General features: G+C 37.0%; 1 protein-coding gene across 1 annotated transcript in view; it reads left to right on the top strand.

The window, feature by feature from the left end:
• Positions 1-8,082: 8,082 nt before the first annotated feature.
• LOC147762850 (ankyrin repeat domain-containing protein 17-like) overlaps positions 8,083-24,082 on the top strand; it is a 52,588-nt gene continuing 36,588 nt past the window's right edge. The window contains exon 1 of the mRNA XM_087009565.1: positions 8,083-9,088. Coding sequence (XP_086865691.1) covers positions 9,041-9,088 — 48 coding nt within the window. The 5' untranslated portion in view covers positions 8,083-9,040. The remainder of the gene's footprint in view (positions 9,089-24,082) is intronic.

Below are 24,082 nucleotides of genomic sequence, written 5' to 3'. Positions count from 1 at the left end.
TTATTATTAAAAATTGATGGTCATTATGCTGTTAAGCATTATGTAATGTTGCATCAAAATAGAAGAAAACACAATTTTTGGTGCTGCTGCCATGATGACCATTATGGGAAAACCGTGTTACTTATGATTGTCAAACTTTCAAAAAAGAAACACATGACTAAAATGCAGCCCGAGTTGGAAAAGCAGTCTAATTGGCTTCTTTTTCTGGAAGTTATACATTTTAGTGAAATATTCATTATCTTTTTGGCATTTTCATTGTGGGACTCGGAGCTCCCATGGACATGAAGCCGTATGGTAATCAAATTTTCTACATGTCCATGCTATTTATAGTCAATAATCAAAAATTGGTGATAATTATTCTATAATTTATTATGTAATGTTACATCAAAATTGACAATAATCTTTTTGCACTGTTACTGCAAACATTATGAAAAGAAAACTGTGTTTATTATTATATTTAACTTATTAGTATGATTTTTAGGATTGGCATGTAGTTCAAATTAGAAAGCCAGGTCAATTGGGTTATCATTTATTATTGAATTTTATTCAATTTTGTGTGAAATTTTCATTTTTCTCATTCTGGCACTTTCTAAGCATAAACTTGAACTCTGATGGGCCTGAAGCCTTATGCTTTTACTTTCGTCGGTGTTACCTGTTGTGCAAAATTAAAATTTAATGTTGACTGTGCAGTTAAACATAATGTATTATTGCATCAGAATTGGTAGTCTCCTATTTTGTGCATTATTGTTTTGTGCTTTTCTTAAGTTGTGACTTATGGGCCTGAAAGACCTTTGAGAGGGTTAGTCTGTAAATTTCCCTTGGGTATCACTTAGCTAATTTCAGTGTTATAAAGTTGCCTAATTGATAGGCCATTAAATGAGGTTACATAAAGCACACTTGTTGATATTTCCCTGTAAACTCCCAAAGGTAAAGCTCTCTGCTAGATTAATAATAAGGAAGTGATAAGTGATAATTATGCAGGTAAATTTTGTTTAATATTGCAAATAAGTTTTTGATATATATATATATATATATATATATATATATATATATATATATATATCAAACTCAAAGATTAAAAGTTTGAATAGCAGCTTCATTGGAATTATATTTACCTCTGCCAAGGAGGTTATATTTTCACCCCTGTTTGTCTGTCATCAACATACCTCAAAAAGTTATGGACCGATTTTGCTGAAATTTTCAGGAACTGTCAGAAGTGGGCCAAAGCGGACAATAATCAATAATAATCAACAATTGCTGCCTTGTTAATTTTTTTCTCAAACACTGGCATTTGTGACTTATAACTTCCATCCACCTGAGGCTCTGCTCATTTTCTGTATTTCCACATAAGTAGTTGTATTGTTTTTATGTCTTTAAACATTATGTTATATTATTTTATGCACTGTCATAATTTTTCAAATATTGAGACTTTCATCATGTGACTTTGGTCTTTCATGGTCCTGAAACTGTAATCTTATTGAAGGGGTGGATTGAGACCATCTTCTGGGTCTTCCGGAAGACAGTCAATTAATTAAGTTTATATTGACTGGTATGTATTTTTTTTTCTGTTGGAAGACCATCAAAATGGAGGATGGATCAACATAGATATTTTGGAATACTGTCAGAAAATATCTCTGGATCTGCTCCTGTTATTGACCATGTTACCTGTTGTGCATGATTAAAAATCACTGTTGACAGACTGTGCTATTATAAGCATTATTTATTATTGCATCAAAAATTGACAAATTGACCTATTTTGCATCTTTTTTTTCCTGTTTTTTGTCTGTACATTTGACAGCTTTGCTGCCTTGTTTTTTTTTGGTGGGGGGGGGGGGGGGGGCATACGAATGCGCTTACTCCAGCTGGTGGTACAATATCCAGAGGCGGTATCGCCTCTCTGATCCTCTAGTTTGTTTTATGTTCAAAAAGGGTTTTAAAAATAGAAGTAAACCCATTGCAGAACAGTGCTGTCTTGTTTCAGCATGTATGCAGCACCGATAACACGATAAGTGGAAAACCATTTTACATTTTGCCTTGAAACTTACAGAACTGCTGAATATTCATAATACGCAGGTCAAGTTCGAAAATCAGCATGATCGGGTCATTTTTATGGAAGTTATGCTGTTTTTCACTTTTTTCAGCATATATACAACACTGATAACATGATAAGTGAAAAATCATTTTACATTTTGGCTTGAAACTTGCAGAACTAATGAATATTTATAATACGCAGGTCAAGTTTGAAAATCAGCATGATCGGGTCATTTTTAGGGTAGTTATGCTGTTTTTTTCACTTTTTTCAGCATGTATGCAACACCTATAACACCTTTGTGCTATATGATGGTACTGTATGAAATTGTCCCTTGGGTGATCCCTAATTAAATTAAGGTCTATAAAGTCTTGCCTAGTAATTAATTTTCAATTGGCCATTAAATGAGATTACATAAAACACTCCTTGAGATTTCCCTGTAAAGTCCCATAGGTTTAGCTCTCTTAACTATGTCACAAAATTAGGATTTGGTGATAATTGTGCAGATAAATGGTGTTAAACATTGCAAATAAATTTATAACAAAAAGAATGTGTTATGCCAACATGCTATAGATGAATAACAGTGCTTTATTTTTCTCAAACTTGGTGGGGTTATTAATATCAAGTTAATACAGCTAGATTAAAAGTTTGAATAGCAGCTTTATTGGAATTTTTTACGTTTTATTTAAAATTTTTTTAAAATTATTTTTCAAACACTAGCATCTTCAAGATGTGATTTTTTACTCCCATCCACCAGAAGTGCTGTGCATTTTCTGTATTTTTTTGTATATAAGTCTTTTTTCCTCGGATTTAATTCTTAGGCATGTTAACAATCTCATTTGTGAACTAATTAGTAATGTAAAGGTGTTCTTTTGACATTTTCTGCTTCTTAACAATATTGTTAGTTGATTATATAAAAATGATGGTAAACCTGTTATTGTGCATTGTGTAATAAAGTGTCAAAAATGGAAATAAACTCATATCTTTACAGTTTGTCAGATTCAATCATTTACCATGTTCAGAATCTCAGAATGGAACAAATTGGACATTTGAAATTGTTCTATTGATATTTTTCCTATGTCAACAACTTTCTTAGTTGATCATTTAAAAACGACAGTAAATTGATTATTTTGATATATGTAAAAAAAGTGTTGAAAGTGGAAAGAAATTCATTTCAGTACAGTTATCTCTTGTGTACATTTTGGCATTTTGAAGTTGTGACTCTGAACTTCCATGGCCCTGAAGACCTTTCCATATCAAATTTTCTGAATATCCATGATACTTTTATTTTATTATTAAAAATTGATGGTCATTATGCGGTTAAGCATTATGTAATATTGCATCAAAATTGAAGACAACCCCATTTTAGACAATGCCTCCACAGTGACCATTAAAGGAAAACCAAGTCACTTACTCTTCTCAAACTTACAGAAATGTAGCATAGCACTAAATTATAGCTTCAGTTGGAAAACCTGTTATATCGGTTAACTTTCTTGGAAATTATATAGTTTTTTGTAACAATTAAAATTTTCACATATGGACATTTTCAAGGTGTGACTTAGTCTTTGAACTTCCATTGGCTTGAATACCATTGCTAGTCACATCTTTTGAATAGTTATGATACATTTACTTTATTATTAAAAATTGATGGCCATTGTGCTGTTAAGCATTATGTTAAATTGCGTAAAAGATGAAAAAAACCTTTTTTGGACATCGCTGCTGGGATGACCATTAAGGAAAAACCATTTTACTTATGATATTCTAACTTACTGAAAAGTTTCATAGGACTGAAGTGTAGCTTGTGTTGGAAATCAGTGTGATTGTTTTCTGTTTTGGAAGCAATGCAGCTCTATGGAGTGCTATATGGGGCTACTGTTTATGGATGGTGGTAATTGTCCCTTGGGATAATCACTAGCTAAATTCAGAGCTATAAAATTACTTGCCTAATTGATTTTCAAGTGCCCATTAAATAAGATTACATAAAACACACGTTGAGATTTCCCATTCAAGTCCTATAGGTTAAGCTCTCTTAACTGTGTCACATAATTAGGAATTGGTGATAATTATGCAGGTAAATGCTGTTTAATATTGCAAATAAGTTTACAAAAGAAAAAAAAAATTGTGTAATGCCAACATTAATGCTATAGATGAATAACAGTGCCTTATTATCCTCAAACACATTGGGATTATTCATATCATGTTAATACAGCAAGATTAAAAGTTTGAATAGCAGCTTTATTGGAATTTTTTTTTTTTTTTTTTTTTTTTTTTTTTTGTGTTTTCTTTTTAATTTTTTTCTAAACACTGGCATTTTCAACTCCCATCCACCTGAAGCTCTTCAGATTTTCTGTATTTCCACATAAGCAGTTGCATAGGTTTTTATGTCTTTAAACATTATGTTATATTATTTTATGCACTGTCAACATTTTTCAAATATTGGGATTTTCATTATGTGAATTTGAACTATCATGGTCCAGAAACTATAATCTTATTGCAGGGGTGGATTGAGGCCGTCTTCTGGGTCTTTCAGATGACGGTCAGATTTTAAAGTTTACATTGACTGGTAACAATTTTTTTCTGTTGGAAGACCATCAAAAGTGAAGGATGGATCAACAAATATAGTTTGGAACACTGTCAGAAAATATCTCTGGATCTGCTCCAGTTGTTGAGCATGTTACCTGTTGTGCATGATTAAAATTCAGTGTTGATTGACAGTGCTATTATAAGCATTATTTATTATTGCATCAAAATTGACAAAATGACCCATTTTCTATAGGTTAAGCTCTCTTAACTGTGTCACATAATTAGAAATTGGTGATAATTATGCAGGTAAATGCTGTTTAATATTGCAAATAAGTTTACAAAAGAAAAAAAAATTGTGTAATGCCAACATTAATGCTATAGATGAATAACAGTGCCTTATTATCCTCAAACACGTTGGGGTTATTCATATCATGTTAATACAGCAAGATTAAAAGTTTGAATAGCAGCTTTATTGGAATTTTTTTTTGTGTGTGTTTTCTTTTTAATTTTTTTTCTAAACACTGGCATTTTCAACTCCCATCCACCTGAAGCTCTTCAGATTTTCTGTATTTCCACATAAGCAGTTGCATAGGTTTTTATGTCTTTAAACATTATGTTATATTATTTTATGCACTGTCAACATTTTTCAAATATTGGGATTTTCATTATGTGAATTTGAACTATCATGGTCCAGAAACTATAATCTTATTGCAGGGGTGGATTGAGGCCGTCTTCTGGGTCTTTCAGATGACGGTCAGATTTTAAAGTTTACATTGACTGGTATCAATTTTTTTCTGTTGGAAGACCATCAAAAGTGGAGGATGGATCAACAAATATAGTTTGGAACACTGTCAGAAAATATCTCTGGATCTGCTCCAGTTATTGAGCATGTTACCTGTTGTGCATGATTAAAATTCAGTGTTGATTGACAGTGCTATTATAAGCATTATTTATTATTGCATCAAAATTGACAAAATGACCCATTTTCTATAGGTTAAGCTCTCTTAACTGTGTCACATAATTAGAAATTGGTGATAATTATGCAGGTAAATGCTGTTTAATATTGCAAATAAGTTTACAAAAGAAAAAAAAATTGTGTAATGCCAACATTAATGCTATAGATGAATAACAGTGCCTTATTATCCTCAAACACGTTGGGGTTATTCATATCATGTTAATACAGCAAGATTAAAAGTTTGAATAGCAGCTTTATTGGAATTTTTTTTTGTGTGTGTTTTCTTTTTAATTTTTTTTCTAAACACTGGCATTTTCAACTCCCATCCACCTGAAGCTCTTCAGATTTTCTGTATTTCCACATAAGCAGTTGCATAGGTTTTTATGTCTTTAAACATTATGTAATATTATTTTATGCACTGTCAACATTTTTCAAATAATGGGATTTTCATTATGTGAATTTGAACTCTCATAGTCCAGAAACTGTAATCTTATTGCAGGGGTGGATTGAGGCCGTCTTCTGGGTCTTTCAGATGACGGTCAGATTTTAAAGTTTACATTGACTGCAATGGTATCAATTTTTTTTCTGTTGGAAGACCATCAAAAGTGGAGGATGGATCAACAAAGATACTTTGGAATACTGTCAGAAAATATCTCTGGATCTGCTCCTGTTATTGACCATGTTACCTGTTGTGCATGATTAAAAATCAGTGTTAACTGACTGTGTTATTATAAGCATTATTTATTATTGCATCAAAATTAACAAAATAACCTATTTTGCATCTTTATTATCTGTTTTTTGTCTGTACATTTGACAGCTTTGCTGCCTTGTAATTTATTTCAAAATACAACAACCTTGGGCATTTTCCTTTTAGCAACCAGCCTCTATGAAATCCCCTTTTTGTCCTGTCAGAAGAGTAGGAACCAGGCCGGATTTAAATAATTTCTTGTAATAAGTACAATTTCTTTCAATTTCTTGGGGTTATTAGCTTGTGATCATGAATCTTGATATTCTACATAAATTTAGTTGTAAATTGTTCATTTATGTGGTGAACATTATTTCAGTCAAGTCATAACAAGACACATTAAACTTCACTGCTTAATTCCGTAATGTCTACATGGATACTAGTAGTTCATAATGCTATTATTATGTTGTTTTTTTTTCTAACCTACAGGTTTCTCTCTTTTCTGAGTGGCATGGCATTGGCAGGCAGAAGAAAAGGCCCTGAAGAAATTCTCACTTGAGTTGTCCTTTTTGGAGAAGAAACTGGAAAAGAGTGGCCAACAGAGATTGCATTAAATTAATAGTGCTCCTTCATGACATTCTAAAATATTTTCAGTCACCTAACTGACTCTATACATTTCAAAAGTTGACATAAATTTTATGTTACTGTCAGGTGGAAAAAAATTCAAAACCTATATATAATTTGTTGAGTGCCATGGTATAACAGTCTACTTGATTGCCAGTAAAATTTGGACTGTTTCAGTGAAATTTCTTTAAAGCAGTCACTTACTGGCCCAGTTAATTTTTTCAGCTGTAACATGTACTCCAGTTCATTTTATAAATGTTCTTACTAAGTGTTGTCTCGATTTATAATAACCTTTTGAAAATCCCATGTTTTTTATCCTATTTGTAAGAATAAGCCACTTTTATCTTCTAGGGGTTTTTTTTTTTTTATTCAGCCCATTAGATTCTCAGACCTTGCTGGCCTGTGAGTGGAATAGTATCTGGCACAGACTGGTATCAGCAAGTCAGATAAAAAAGAATATAATTATTTCTAATTGCATGGTTGAAAAAAATTCCAACACAGACTGCATAAAACTGGAAAACTATAGCAACTTAATCATTCTTATGACTTCATTAATTACTGCTTATGTTTAAAATTTTGTTTTTGTTCTTCTATTGATATAATAAAATGGTTTTACTCACAGATGCTACTATCATGATGCTTGAGTATAGAGTTGACTTAAAAGATATTTTAAGTTAATATAGTAAATAATAGTTTGAAATTCAAAATTCTCATCTTTATTTGTTTCACTTTAAAGAGCTCAGGTAATACTAAAATTTCTGATATATTTTGTACATAAATATATTTATGAATGAATAAAAATTATTCTTAATCAGGGCCGTAGCCTCCGGGGGGGCAGGGGGGGCAGCTGCCCCCCCTGGAATTTTAGGTGCAAAAGAAATAATCGCAAATGCAAAATGAACCCACAATTTCTGACTTCTGATTGAGCAATAAATAATAGTTAAAATGCACCAGAATGCAGTATTATACATACAGTTTTGGCAACCCCTCCCACCCCACCCCCCCTCAGGGGCATCGCCCCCTCGTATCCGCTTACTGCCCCCCCTGGCATTTTGCTCAGGCTACGGCCCTGTTAATGTTTAGCACTGTGCACTTGTTTACCGACAAATAAGAAGTGTTAGTATGTGTCAAAATAATACTGAAAATAAAAAGGGAGATTTCCAAGATAAAGAAATTTATAACGAGTATTTAAACTGACATGTCGTGGAATTGCCTCAACCTTTGATTAAAATTTCACTTTAATGCATTATGATATTAAAATTATACCGAGTGAGAGAAAAAAAATACTTAAAGAAATTTAAAACCAGTCACAAAGCTTAGGCACTGTCTCAATGTTTATGGGACCAAAGGGCAGGGGGGTCCAAACGTTCACTTGAATGTCATTTTCACAAACCACAGTTGGGACGTTTTCTTTTGACTTATCCTTGGTGATTTTTCACTGTGTTGTGCAAAAGAAAAACCATCTATCACCGACTCAAAAAAAAAAAAAAAAAAAAAACTCATGGCGACCATCCTCAGTCACCACCTTATAATCGCTTTCTATGATATCGTTCCCTCCCAGCACATCGTCCAGATAACTACCGGTGAAAGAAATCGTCAGCATACAGCGCCGCTTTGACACTACTGATCTCGCGAAATAACGCATATAAAATCAATCTCCAAGCGGAGGAGAGCGACCCAGACGAAACCTTGAGACAGGAGGCCCCCCGTAGCTAGCTCCGCCCACCGTAACAGACATCGGACAATAGAGAGGCTTGCGTGTAATCTCCTTCTGTTATAACTCCTTGGTATGATAAATTATGCACTAATGTTATCATGAATATCATCATATTCATGACTCACTCCATGGTGACAATGACACTGGCCAACAATGGTTGGCTATCAGTGCTTTACTCCCTTGGCAGTTAGCCAAGGCTGGTTGCTTCCCACCTAAATTAACGAAGAGGTCAGCAGATTTTTTTTCACCAGCATCATTGTTGCGCCTGTTTGCAGTGTGGCAAAAGTGATTACCAAATGGACCTGTTATTATTATTAATCCTTAAATAAGCTCTCCCTCCTCATATCTCTGTAGCATTGGCTGGTGCAGTTGGTATACACACAAATAGCATTTGGATGACCTACTTTCAGTTTAACCGGCAGCTTTGTGACAGCTCTGTCTTGGGGTGGATTTTTACTTACGTGGATGCTGCTTTTAACACAGATATTGGGGTTTTATCGATAAAAAATGATAAGGATGAAAGTGGATGAAGTGTTTTTAGGCCTGTCAGACAAGGTAGGTGCATTTTTAGAGGGAAAATATGGTTGGAAGACTCTTTCTTCCAGCCCACTTGATAAAATGTAGGTCAGCCATATACAGTATGAGTGAGTATCATTGGTAGGGAAACACCCTTCATAATTTCTCTTAGTTTTTCCGAGTAAGAGTTAAACGAATGAAAAATTTGGCCAGTATGAGGTTGATTTCGGAATGAAGAAAGAAACCCCAGACAAGGCATAGGTTTTGGGTGTGAAATTGAGCATGAAAATGGTAGACTCATCCGAGAAAAGGGGTCATGCCGATACTCCCCCCGCACCGTTACTCCCCCGCACCGATACTCTCCCGCACCAATACTTGCCCTTCGAAAATTTTTGCATTATGCACATCGATACGACCCCACACCGATAGATCCCTGCATCGATAAATCCCCTCTAAAATTGCCGTTATACGCATTGTTGTTTCCCCGCACCGTTACTCCCCTGCACCGATACTCCCCCGCATCATTACTACGTACCCCTATGCAATTTTCACGAAACTGAGGGTCTGGGTAATAGAGAGTCAACCCTCCATTTAATTATACAGGTAGGCCTAAGGCTCAGTCTACTTAAGTGGGTCAAAATCTAGGCGGGGCTTAATTATCTATGCAAATTGATGGGAACCGGACTGTCTATCATGGGGGAGTCTGTCACCTCACATTGATATTGTTTCACATATAGATTTGATAAGTTGGTCAACGAGTCGGAGGCACGGCCTACACTGTATAAGAAATACTTTTTTCAAATGGAAAAACGCTTTGGATATTGGTGAGATATGTGGGGAAAAAATGGCCGTAGGGAAATCCTTGGTGAGATTGTTTTTATTCTATTGCGCGGTGCATACAAATCTTAATTGCTTAAAATTGAACATCGATATTGTACGAAAGAAGCCGCAGAGTTCCTAAAAAAATCTTGGACGACAACACTTAAGTCTCGGTCACAACCGGCCGCACGGGCTCTTATGTATGGAACGCCGTTTGTACAAAAATGATGAAAGTATCATTTTGACAAGAAATTTTTTGCGAGGTGCTTTCATCATTTTGAGATCGTCATTTTCATCATTTTGACAAGAAAATTTTTTTTTGCGAGGTGCTAACATCATTTTGAGATCGTCACTTTCATCATTTTAAAAGAAAAGTATTTTCTACAAAGTCTTTTTATCATTTTGCATGTCGAGTTTATCGTTTTGAGATACCGACATGCTTTGCGCCAGATGACGGGGTCGTCTCATAACAAACGGTGGGAAAAGGAATTAACCCATCCAGGGGTCCGTGTATGGCGGGGCGATGTGATTTCCATTTCGTCAGAAAATGAAAAAAAAAAAAAATCAATATGAAGAAAGGAAAAACGGGAATTGCCCTTGTTTTCTATTTTTTACCATAAAATGCAAAATACAACATCAACAGATCCCCGATGTGATAGAAAATATGAATATCGACCGTTTTCGTACTTTCTAATGTTTAAAGGGTAAAATAAATTATAAAATACCCTTTTATCTCTGTCTTTGAGGAAATGACAGGATCGAAAAGTGTTCATTATTCAATGTTCGATTCAAATAGAAAAACGGAAGTCTGTTCGTTTTTCTGATTTTCAAGCCCGTTGCTTGTCATTGCTGTATGATTAAGAAGGTTTCCAACTAGCTTTTCATAAAAGCAATTAAAACGTTGGTAAAAACTAGATAAGGTACCTGACCCAGTGGCGGATTTAGGGAGGTGTCAGGGGAGTCCTGATCCCCCCCCTCCCCCCTTCGATTTCTGAAAAGAATCACACCAATGATCCCCTCTTAAAATTAGGATTTTGACCAGCTGAATCATAGTTCTAAACCATACCAAATGGTACCGTTCGCCCTCTAAAGTACCAAAATTTTTCGGTGCCCTTCAGCGGGCCCTGAACCCCACGGCAATGAGGGGGGTTGTCGGCTTCACACTCCCCCTTTCAAATAATCCTGGATCCGCCCCTGTTTTTGTTCAGTTCAGTTTTGATCAGTTGCTGGTTTGTACAGTAACAGCAGTTAATATCTGAAACAAGAGAGAATTCTTGCCCTTGTACATCTTATTTTTATTAACAAGATGAATATTTGAGGTTGTCCGTCCCAACGCTCATATTGCATGAGAAAAGAGAGTCAAACTCAAAATGCAAATGTGTGGATTATTATCAAATAAAATACACGGACCTCCAGGATTGGTTCCCTGTTCACCGTCTACAAAAAGTTGTTATTGCTTGGCCACAAGGCGGCAGATATGGATCAAATCCTGGAGGAAGCTGGTTTGGGACACCTGAAGGCCAAATTCAGAGACGAAGGGGTAATTATAGAGCTTGTGGCCAGGCACTAACAATTTTTTGTAGACGGTGAACCGGGAACCAGTCCTGGATGAGTTAGTTCCTTTTCCCACCGTTTGTTATTAGACGACCCCTGGTTTTGCGTCATCTCGTGCAAAGCATGTCGGTATCTCAAAACGATAAACTCGACATGCAAAATGATAAAACGACTTTGTAGAAAATACTTTTCTCTCAAAATGATGAAAGTGACGATCTCAAAATGATGTAAGCACCTCGTAAAAAAAAAAAAATCTTGTCAAAACGATACTTTCATCTTTTTTTTTTTGTACAAACGGCGTTCCATACTTATGACCCGTTTGAGTCAAAATTTTGCGGAGAATCTCATATGCCACGCAAGTATTTTATGCAAAATTTCGAGTTCGCGCGTATGTAAGCACGCACGGAGGATATTGAACATTTCCAATAGATTCTACATTTAATCTTTGAACAGCGAGGCCGCAAGCGTAACTTGCTCCCTTCGCAAAGAGTTTGCGAGGAGTTTGCACGTGAGACTTGCGTGGTCCAAGATGCACGTCGCAAGCAATGAAGAAGAAAGTGCCCTTTGCGTGTTGAGTATGGCGCACGCCCTCACATCTATAACGAACTAAGTGGAAAACACGGCGGGATCGACTGCGAGTATAAAAGACGTGCTCACGACGCATGCTCGTGTCTCTACAATTTCGTTGTGCAACAATTTTCAAAAATTTTGAATTTTGCTCAATTCAGATTCTAATATGCCTCCAAAAGACAAGGGAAAGAAGCTTAAAGAGCAGAAAAGAAGGTTGGAGGAAGAAGACAGAAAACGAAGCGCTTTAGCACTGCTTTTTAATTACTTGATAATTTAACGAATTCATCGTTGCCCGAAGAAAAGACATAGCTGCGTTATCTTAGATAAAAACTAACTTTGCCTTAAGTAAATAAATAAATAAATAAAAGGGCGTATAATATATATATACGGTAACTACAGTAGGAGAACGATATTAATTTTGCAAAAACATTTCTCAAAAATCACAAGGAAGAGCTGTATGCCTACGTACTGTCAAACTGCACACAAAGCCTGAGATCGACTTTGTGTAACGTTCTTTATTTTCCCCAATATATTTCGAATAAAATGTGTCAATTTTGGGTCCCAAGAGGATGGTGCATCTTGAAAAAAAATGCATTATAGAAAGGGTTTAGAATCACGAATTGTGTTTCCAAAGCCAAGGGAATCAGTGCCTTGGGGGAGTAGTGTTTTTGCGGAGTATCGGTACGCGGGAGTATCAGTGCGGGGAAGTATCGATGCGGGGATGTAAAGAAGTGGGGGAGTATCGGTGCGGGGGAGTATCGGTGCGGGGGTGTAAAGAAGCGGGGGAGTATCGGTGCAGGGGAGTATTGGTGCGGGGATTTAAAGAAGCGGGGGAGTATCGGAGCGGGGGAGTATCGTTGCGGGGACGTATAGGCATGTAACCTGAGAAAAAGGCATTTGGTTCAAATTCACCGGGTGGGAATATTTGTTTACATTTCAAAGGGATACAGTTGTTTTTAATAGATGCTTTACATGGTGTGTTGATACTCTTATTTAAATAATTGACTTCTTGAGAAAATAAAAGAATTCTCCCCATGCTATCAATAGATGGTATATAATTAATCCTTGGTATCTTTATGTGTTTTTAAAGAGAGGTCATTAGTTCAAGTTATTATCAGGAATCAACTGCTCAGTATCAGAGATATGACGCAACACCAGAGCTTGGTCAGGATCTACAGGTTTATTAAATCACCAAATCTCAACTCTCCACTAGTAGCCTTTGAGGGGGCATTTATACCCCTCAGCCACTTCTACTAATACATGAATAGGTCAGCCCTTATAAAGTTCTATCCGAGTTCTATTATTGCTCCTACGGGTACCGTATGTTCTAGATTCTGGTATTGCCAGCTCGATCTTGATTTCACATATAACCCATATCAGCACTACCAGGCTCTAGCGAACACCGTCACCGTTCTTCTTCAAATTTTTGCCTGGGGCGCTTCCATATTTGGAAGTCACAAGTCTTGTACGTCACAGCTGTGTCCCCCTGGAGCTCCCATATTTGGAAGTCATGTCTCGTACGTCACAGCTCTGTGCCACCTGGAGCTGCCTTTCCCGCCTTGCGCTGACGTTATCTCGTGCAGACGAAACAAGAATTAAAGTGGCTGAGTTTGAAGTTTAAACTAAGAATGTCTTGCAGTCGAAGGTCAGTACCACAACACAAGCAACATTCTGCTTTAAAAACTGATTTTGGTCTAGCCATTGCGCAACCCTTATATATAGTGGTATCGGGTATACAGTGTAGCTGTCAAACTTGACACACGGCAAGCACGTGTATTGTGTTTATAATCTGCAGGAGCAAATGTTTTTTGATAAGCAAAAAATACAAAAAAAAAAAAAAAAAAAAACATTGGATATGTCTTTTTCTTTTAGAAACTATTTATTTTTCACTTTACATCTTAAAAACAGTAAAAATTAAATAAAGCAGAATTAAATCTGTTTTACGTTTCATTTTGCTCTAATGACATTCAACTGCAGATTCACTGCGGAGCAGTTCTTTTTGGTTGACGGAAATCGTACACTGTCGCTGTTCTTCAGAGCTCACTGTTGAAGCCCGATTCACAGTGGCTCTGACACTCAGGGCACCTAAGGGCTGCCTAAGATACAGGCCTACCCAACTACCAGACTCGGCACCGAATGATCCTTAATTCACCGGTAGATCAGACCACACTACCCGTTTTCAAGGTGTGTTTCAGATCGCATTACACAGTATCAGACGCGACACCGCTCTTGCCTGGTACGCGATGTGATAGTGACGATTCTCAGCGGGGTTGAAAAGCATTGCATCACCACAAAAAAAAATTGTTCAGGTTATGATACTGTGTAATGCGGTCTGACACACACCTTGAAAACGGGTAGTGTGGTCTGATCTACCGGTGAATTCAGGATCATTCGGTGCCGAGTCTGGTAGTTGGGTAGGCCTGAGATAGAAACAGTGCAAGTTTACACCTTCTTGTATGCAACAATTAATCTGTTGCCACACACTTTTTTCTATCATGCATTATGCAACATTACATGGTATCATGTATCATCAGGAAATCGGGAAAGAATATGAAACTTTCAGACGATGTAACCAAACTTAACATTGAGCTTTTACACAGACCAGGGAATTATATCGGACTAAATGAGAGTCAGCTAATAGAACAAGCGTGGTACTTTAATGGGAGCGTCTATGGAAAACCAAAAAACACTGATGACAAAATAAAATTCGACATATTTGACATCATTGACGAAAAAATAAAAAAGAAAAACTGTAAATAAAATGCAAAAGACTTATTTTAAATAAACTGTACAGGTACATCTTCTTGTCTGACGATGGTATAAAATCGGGATTAAACTGATTATGCTGACTTTTGTGTGTAATGTTGTAAGTGAAGCGTTGCATGTGCTTCTGTATATTTATTCATTTTGTTTCTTATCCACTCTACCAAGCCAGCTCTCATTCGACTGCTTGGCTGTTGCTATAAACTATGCACATTCGCTTTCTTTTCCCCCTTTTTTTCCTCTGACTATGAACTATAGCTTTCCAAAATATAGACTAAGAGGACTGAGGGGAGGGCTTGGCTGGGGGCGGGGATACTTGGTGATCATTCACATGAATGGGGATTAGTTTAGGTCAGTGGAGGGTCGCAATTGGCTATTTCTATTGTGTTATACATAAGCTATCGTCTGGATCATGCAAACTGACTTGATATCAAAAGTGACTCTGTTCCTAGTAATTATCATCATGCTTGAGATTTTTCTACTATCTGGCCCCCGTTTCACAAAAAAACTTAAGTCGGTTTCCCTGACTTAGGGCTTGGTTACCAACGTAATTAAGTCGTTACGTCACTAAGTCCCGTTTCACAAAGAATCTAAAAGGTCGCTTACGTCGTTTTTATGTACAGACACAGATGTGTCTGTACATATTGCCATCACCTGCGTCTGTCGTCGCCGTCGCCGTTCATGTCGCCGTCGATGTCGCCGTCGCCGTCGCCGTCGCCGTCGCCGTGCACTTTCAGCGTTAACACCATAAGTGGAAGACAGTTTTACTTTTTGGCTTTATATTTACAGAGCTGATGAATATTCATAAAACGCAGGTCAAGTTCGAAAATGGGCATGATCGGGCCACCATTTTAGTAGTTATGCTGTTTTTTCACTTTTCAGCATATATGCAACACTGTTAACACATTTCAAAGAAAACCGATAGGCCTGTTGTCATGAAACTCACAGGAGTAATCAATCTTACTAAAACGCAGGTCAAGTTCGAAAATGGGCATGATCGGGCCACCATTTTAGTAGTTATGCTGTTTTTTCACTTTTCAGCATATATGCAACACTGTTAACACATTTCAAAGAAAACTGATAGGCCTGTTGTCATGAAACTCACAGGAGTAATCAATCTTACTAAAACGCAGGTCAAGTTCGAAAATCGGCATGATCGGGCCACCATTTTAGTAGTTATGCTGTTTTTTCACTTTTCAGCATATATGCAACACTGTTAACACATTTCAAAGAAAACTGATAGGCCTGTTGTCATGAAACTCACAGGAGTAATCAATCTTACTAAAACGCAGGTCAAGTTCGAAAATCAGCATAATCGAGCCATTATTTTATAAGTTATGCTGTTTTTTCACATTTCTTCAGATTCAATTCTTAGGCATGTTAACAGTCTCATTATTTAATTAATAAGATACGTAAAAGTGTTTGTTTAACATTTCCTGCATCTTTACAACATTGTTAGTTGATTATGTAAAAATGATGGTAAGCTTGTTATCATGTATTGTATAATAGAGTTTCAAAAATGGAAATAAACTCTTATCATTGCAGTTTGTCAGATTCATTCATTCATTCATTATGTTCAGAAACTCAGAATGGAGGAAATTGGACATTTGACACTGTTCTATTGATATTTTTCACATCTCATCAACTTTCTTAGTTGATCATATAAAAATGGCAGTAAACTGTTAATTTTGTTTTATGTTAAAAAAGTGTTAAAAATGGAAATAAACGCATTTCATAACAGTACTGTCTTGTTTCACATTTCCTCAGATTCAATTCTTAGGCATGTTAACAGTCTCATTATTTAACTAATAAGATACGTAAAAGTCTTTGTTTAACATTTCCTGCATCTTTACAACATTGTTAGTTGATTATGTAAAAATGATGGTAAGCTTGTTATCATGTATTGTATAATAGAGTTTCAAAAATGGAAATAAACTCTTATCATTGCAGTTTGTCAGATTCAATCATCCACTATGTTCAGAATCTCAGAATGGAGGAAATTGGACATTTAACACTGTTCTATTGATACTTTTCCCATCTCATCAATTTTTTTAGTTGGTCATATGTTTATTTTGTTTTATGTTAAAAAAGTGTTAAAAATGGAAATAAACCCATTTCAGAACAGTGCTGTCTTGTTTACATTTTGGCATTTTCAAGTTGTGACTTTGAAGTTCCATGGGCCTGAAGACCTTTGCTAGTCACATTTTCTGAATATCCATGATACTAATATTTTATTATTAAAAATTGATGGTTTTTATCCTGTTAAACATTATGTAATATTGCATCAAAATTTGAAGAAACCCCTATTTTGGACACTGCTCCCTTGATGACCATTTAAGGAAAACTATGTCACTTACTGTTCTCAAACTTACAGGAAAGAAACATGGGACTAAAATACAGTTTCATTAGGCAGTGCAGTCAATTTGGTAAATTTTTCTGGCAGTTAATCAGTTTTTTGTGAAAATTTAATGTTTCACATATTGGCAATTTTAAGGTGTGACTTAGAACCACCTTGGGCTTGAAGACCCATGCTAGTCACATTTTCTGAAAATCCACGATACGTATATTTTATTATTAAAAACTGATGGTCTTTATGCTGTTAAGCATTATGAAATATTGCATCAAAATAGAAGAAAACACAATTTTGGGTATTGCTGCCATGATGACCATCATGGGAAAACCATATTACTTATGATTGTCAAACTTTTAAAAAAGAAACACAGGACTAAAATGCAGCTCGAGTTGGAAAAGCAGTCTAATTGACTTCTTTTTCTGGAAGTTTTACATTTTCAAAGTGTGAACTTGAACTCCCATGGGCCTGAAGCCTTATGCTTGTTACACATTTTACTTACATTGGTATTACCTGTTGAGCATAATTAAAATTTGATGTTGAATTTGCAGTTTAACATAATGTACTTTTACATCAGAATTGACAGTAGCCTATTTTGTTATTTCCTGCTTTTTGTCTGTACATTTGACAGCTTTGCTGCCTTGTTTTCTTAGCTGTAGGCTAAGTCGACGATGTCAAGCCTACTCGGGAGGAGACTTAAGTCGGCAAGCTCAACTAAAACTCGGTAAATGAGAGCATAAACAACAAAAATTTGGAAAGAACATACCTCCTTCAAGATATTGTGTTATAATATCCTTGAATAGCACTGACATTTATGGAATATTAAAATAAAAAATAAAATTCCACTTTACCCAGCCGATCGCGTGTTTGTTTATGTTTTTGACCGCTAGACGTCCCTCTGTAGTGTTCCACGACAAGCTAATGTTTAACTGTTACTTTGAAGTTGTATTGAAGTTAAACTTATCAATAAAGTTCAAAAACAAACTTTGTTTGTGTTTTGGCTGACTTTTATTGTTGATAAACGATCGTTCTCGACCGAAAGAGGAAATGAAACGTCATGTCTTGTGAAACTTTTGCAATTTTACACCTCCTTTTCTTGAAGAGTTTCTCGTGCGCGTCGACTTCGGTAAGCACGCCAAGCTAAGACGTTAGATTCTTTGTGAAACACTCCAAGTCGACTTCAGCTAAGTCGACCTAGCTAGGCCACCCAGCTCGAGTAAGACGTCTACGGATTTAAGATTTTTTGTGAAACGGGGGCCTGGAGATATCCACCCCAACCCAGGGCCGTACTCGATCCCCCTTACTATACTTTTCTCAAACATAAGCGGCCGATTTCATAAAGGAGGTTTAAAGTTAAACCTGGTCTAAAGAGAGTTTACACCAGGTTAAGGGATTGCCTGCATTTCATAAAGGAGATTTTAGTATTGGACCAGTGGTCTAGTAAAACCTGGCTTAACATCATTCTAAACCTGGTCTAGACAGGATTGTGTTTCATAATTGAGGTCTAAGTTTTTGATACCCGGATTATGGACTCAGACCAAGTCTAAAAATAAACCTGGTCAGACCCAGGTTTAACTCTGTAGCTTGGAAAAAAGATCTATCACTGCTTGATTTTCTTGACTTAATTCAACCTCTTTTGGCCCCCTCCAGTCTTTTTTGCAGCTTTTTTAACATTTGCAAATTCTTTCTTAGCTTTTATTTTCGCTCGTATCCAGAAGTCTTTCACCTGCCTTTCAGCTCTTTTCTCGGCTTGTGGAAAATGTGCTGCCAATCTTGTTAGAATTTCTTTCCACGCCTCATTTTTTCTTTGACTTGATGTGACATCATTTTTCTTTGATTCAGTGATGTTGGACTTCTCCTTTAATAGTTCTGAGATGTATCCCTTCTCTTCAGCAGAAAAATTCTCCGCTCTCTTTCGGCTCATTTTCACGTGCTCTTTATTTCCAAAGTTTTTTTCTCATATGAGCTACACAGCTTAGGTCTTGAGTTAGACCAGGTTTTGCTAGACTAGGTTTTAGCCTTAAACTAGGTATAGTTAAACCTCCTTTATGAAATCGGCCGAAGGAGTCTTAGCGCGGACGCTGATGAACGCTTCGAGAGCCTTAAAATAAGAATTAAAAATGCTAAAGCTGACGTAGTCGGGCTTTGCGAAGCAGGAAATATCTGTAGGATAGATCGGAGTGAAAAGTATAAAATTGAAGGCTTTCAAGTACCAGTATTTTCTAATAAAGGCCGAGGGCTTATCTTGTATGTATGTGCGATGATATAATGTATAAAGAACGAACTGATCTTCAATTAGATGGGTTTGACTGCCTATGAGTGGAGCTGCGAGTGAAGCATAAAACTCTTCTTTACGGTGTATTCTACAGATCCCCTAATCAATCAGCCCAACAGAGAAACACTTTCATGTCCCTTCTATCCAAATGCCTTGAGAAAAAAAGACGCTCTCGGCATGTCGGAATCATAATAAATAACGATTTTAATGCTCATAACAGACAATAGTTTCTGGAGGGAGGTGATGACGTGCCAGGTCGAATGTTAAAGTCATAATAACTCTTTGTTTTGGCCAAAAATTGGATTTTCCTGGAGTAAACGGCAATTTTCCCGTACTTACCAATGGTCAGCGACCCCATTCCTGCATTCAAAGTTAGTCTAGGGTTTTTTCCTAACAGTTTGGTTTTTTGTTAAAATCTTTTAAGAGATTTTAACTGACGGAGCCCTCTCTGACATTGCATAGTCACGCGATATCGAGCGAGGTTTTCTGGTGACCTACTCAAAACCGCGGGAAAAGCAGACAACAACAACATTATATAACAATAATATAAGATTCATACGATATATTCGTCTTATTGCTCATAATGCATTTATATCTACAATGTGTGCAGTTCTGGGCTTTTCGTTATCCGACGCACTGTACAAAAACTCGCAACTTACGTCTGAGGATTGCATCATGCGTCTGCTATCTCTATATGCCGCCTATGTTATTTTGGTCTCGAATGAACGCGAGAATCCGCGTGACACCTCAACGTCATTGGCAACGGATGCCTTGACGACCGGGACGAATGGCATCGAAAGCCTTATTGACAAGCACAGTTTTTAGTTTTACTACAATAACAGCCGTTTTAGTGGTGAAATGCAATATAATATATTCCCATGCGTTGTGTACAATGTATTTCTTGCGGAATTTTGAATCTCAAAGGAAGAGTTATTATTGCTTTAAGCGACATATTTTGCGAACATGGCCTTGACCAGTTAATAAATGAGCCAACCTGAATTCAAGGAAGCTCTGTCTCATGTATTGACCTGACTGTGGCTGACATTCCCGGCCTGGTACTAAGCTCTTCTGTGGAAGCACCGATTGGACGCACAGACCATGCTACATTAGTGACCTCCATAGACATAACTCTCTGTAAGCATTCACCTTACTATAGAACTATATGGAAGTACGACCATGCAAACTCTGAAGGACTAAAAACCGAAATAACCCAGTTCGACTGGGACGGCATGTTTAAACTCGTGTCCGATGTCCACCTGCTGACTAAAAAAAATATTGATACGCTTATGTCCATATTTGAAAAACATATCCCAAGAAAACAAAGTAAAGTACGTGGAAATGAGAACCCATGGTGCAATGACAAAATTATACATGAATTAAATAGAAAGAGAAAATTGTACCAACGTATAAAACTGAACCCCAGCGGGAAAATTATGTTGTTTTAACGTTGAAACAACGCTGAACCATAACGTTGATAATACGTTGGATAAACATTGGATTTGAAAGTTGACTCAACGTCAGATAACAACATTGTATCAACCCCAGTTGTTATACAACATTCTTGCATGAAAAGACATTAAAATGACCTGAAATGTTTTTATTTTTGGTACAAAACACAGGTACAAAATTATAACGTACACTGTAAAAACATCCAAGTGCCTGCTTTGTCTGATTTTTTTCAACGCATTTAGCTCCTAAGCATGGTACACCCTTTTAGCCTGAATGTGTTTAGCAGTAGGACATGTTTTATGGCTAAATATATGTAGGGTATATATGTATGACCTTTAAGTTAAAATTTCCACTGTTTAGATTATCATATATAGTTATTTTCTTATATATATATATCAAAGCAGAAATGGTAAAAGCAGGAGGAGATATCCTATCTCAGGAATTAGCCAGGCTCTTCACAAAGTGCTTACATCTGAAGGAAATTCCTGTAGCATGGAAGAACGCCAACATGATCATAATGTTCAAAAAGGGCAATATAAAAGACATCAAGAATTACAGACCCATCTGCTTACTTTCTAACTTGTACAAGATTTACACCAAAATATTGACCGAAAGGCTAACAAGACAACTAGATGAAGCACAGCCAAAGGAACAAGCAGGTTTCAGAGGCCAGTACACCACTACCGATCATATGCACACTGTCAACCAGCTCAAAGAGAAATGTCTCGAGTAAAACATTCCACTATGTGTAGCATTCATTGATTATGAAAAAGCCTTCAACTCAGTAGAAACCCAGTATATACTGGCATCCCTGCAAGATCTAGGGATCGAAGATGGATACATAGACGTCCTCAGAGACATATACACCGATAGATCTGTAACAGTCAAACTACACAAGACCACCAATAAGATCAGGATCAAGAAAGGTGTACGCCAAGGAGATACAATCTCTCCTAAACTGTTCACAGCAGCATTGGAACGTATATTCAGGGAGCTAGAATGGCAGGACAAGGGCATAAACATAGATGGTACCAAGCTCAATCACCTTAGGTTTGCAGACGACATCATAATAGTAGCAGATGATGCAAAAGACCTCGAAGAAATGCTGCAGGCGTTAGCAGATGAAAGCGCAAAAAGTGGGCTTAAGATGAACACCAGCAAGACAAAGGTGATGTTTGGACCACTAACCACCCCTTGCATAGTGAAGGTCAATACCAAAGAAATAGAAGCAGTAGAAGAGTATATATACCTTGGGCAACGGTTCAGCCTTAGTGATTGAACACTGGAGAAAGAAATCAAACGAAGGATAAAAGCAGGATGGGCAGCATATGGGAAGCACAATGACATCTTCAAGAGCAACCTTCCTACCTGCCTGAAAAAGAAAGTGTTCAATGCATGTGTGCTGCCGGCAATCACCTATGGCTCAGAGACCTGGGCACTGAATGCCTCCATGGAACACAAGCTACAAGTAGCTCAGAGAAAGATGGAAAGGATTATGTTGAACATCAGTCCAAGAGAGCGGAAAACGAATGTATGGTTACGTGAACAGACCAAAGTTAAGGACGTACTGCTCACAGTTAAAGAAATGAAATGGAGGTGTGCAGGACATGTCAAAAGAATGAAGGACAATAGGTGGACAGTCAGGCTTACAGAATGGACCCCAAGGTATGGACAAAGAAAAAGAGGAAGGCCGGTCAAACGATGGAGGGATGAATTAGATGACTACTGGAAGTCTTGGAAGAAGAAACCTTGGCCAAACTGGAAATCTGAGGCTCAGGATAGGAAACAATGGAAAAAGCATGCTGAGGCCTTTGTCCAACAGTGGAACACTATAGGCTCTAAATGATGATGATGATGATGATTATCATATATAGTTATTTTCTTATAAAGTTAGTTACAGTATTGATAAACAAAGTATCACGTTTTCAATAATTAATATTTTAAATTACAATCCATGTCTGCAAGGTTGTGTCAATAACCAAAACACAACGTTGAGTCAACGTCACATTATGACGGTGTTTTGACGTGGCTGGATCAACGTTGATTTTACGTTGAATTTAGGTAGATCAACGGCAATTCAACGCATCAACCTGTTTTCAACGTTGATCCAACGCGACTATGCCTGCAGGGAACCCGTCGCAAGTAAACATCGCAAGGTATGTTGCCCAAAGTAACTTGGTGAAGCAGTTAATATCTGAAACTAAAGACTCTTATTATAAAAGCCTAATCGAATCACTTGAAGTAAAAACAAATAGTAAGAAACACTATTGGCCAACACTGAAAAAACTTCTGGGTAATAAATTCAATTGGTCAATTGGAAATGTGAATACCGGTAATATTGCTAATTCTGAGGAGGAAAAAGTTGAGGCCTTCCTAAATCACTTTGGCAAAAGCTACCATTCTGATAATCTAACCTGTGATACAAATATCACTTTCCCACAAAGAACAGATGTTATTTTAACCGATCTCGACACAACACCCGAAGAAATAAGCTGTATAATAAATAGCCTGGACTCATCCAAGGCTAACGGACCAGACAGTATAACAGTAAGAATGTTAAAATTATGCAGTATATCCATTGCTTATCCGCTATGCATCCTCTTTAACTTGATACTGCAAACCGGTGTCTTTCCAGACATATGGAAAGAGGCACATCAATGCCCAGTGCACAAGAAAGGCAGCAAAACTGACATAGGGAACTATAGACCTATCTCATTGTTAAGCGTTATATCTAAGGTCCTAGAGCGGATCATATATAAGAGAACGATGAAGAGGAAGAAAACGATGCATTTGAACAGGTGGGATCTTTGGAGATAAACCAGGTTGACAGTGTTCGGGGAGCCATGATGACCAAGGTCAACATTGATGGTGTAGAGGTTGATATGGAACTTGACACTGGTGCAGCGGTAATGGTTATGCCCGTTGAACAGTTTGACATGTATTTTCCAGGTAAACTTGGGACATTAACTGCCACTGACTTAAGTTTGAAAACATACTCAGGAGAAATCTTGAAACAATCGCATGGCTTATGGCGTTGCGTCGGCACCTGCTATATGGCAGCGTACAATGGATACGATATTGCAGGGCATTCCCCGCGTGAAATGTCTTATTGATGACATAATTGTGACAGATAGACCGCAAGAAGAGCACTTGCGTAACCTGGAAGCGGTACTTTGTAGATTGGATGCGTACAATCAACGTGTTAATTGGGAAAAGCGTCCCTTTTTCCAAGAGCGCGTGCCATACTGTGGTC

The sequence above is a fragment of the Lingula anatina genome, chromosome 3, assembly GCF_051362555.1.
Source record: "Lingula anatina isolate TDL-2025a chromosome 3, LinAna3.0, whole genome shotgun sequence".
NCBI classification, from domain to species: Eukaryota; Metazoa; Brachiopoda; class Lingulata; order Lingulida; family Lingulidae; genus Lingula; species Lingula anatina.
Note: the sequence above shows the minus strand (reverse complement) of the source record. Positions and strands in the feature narration are given on the sequence as shown.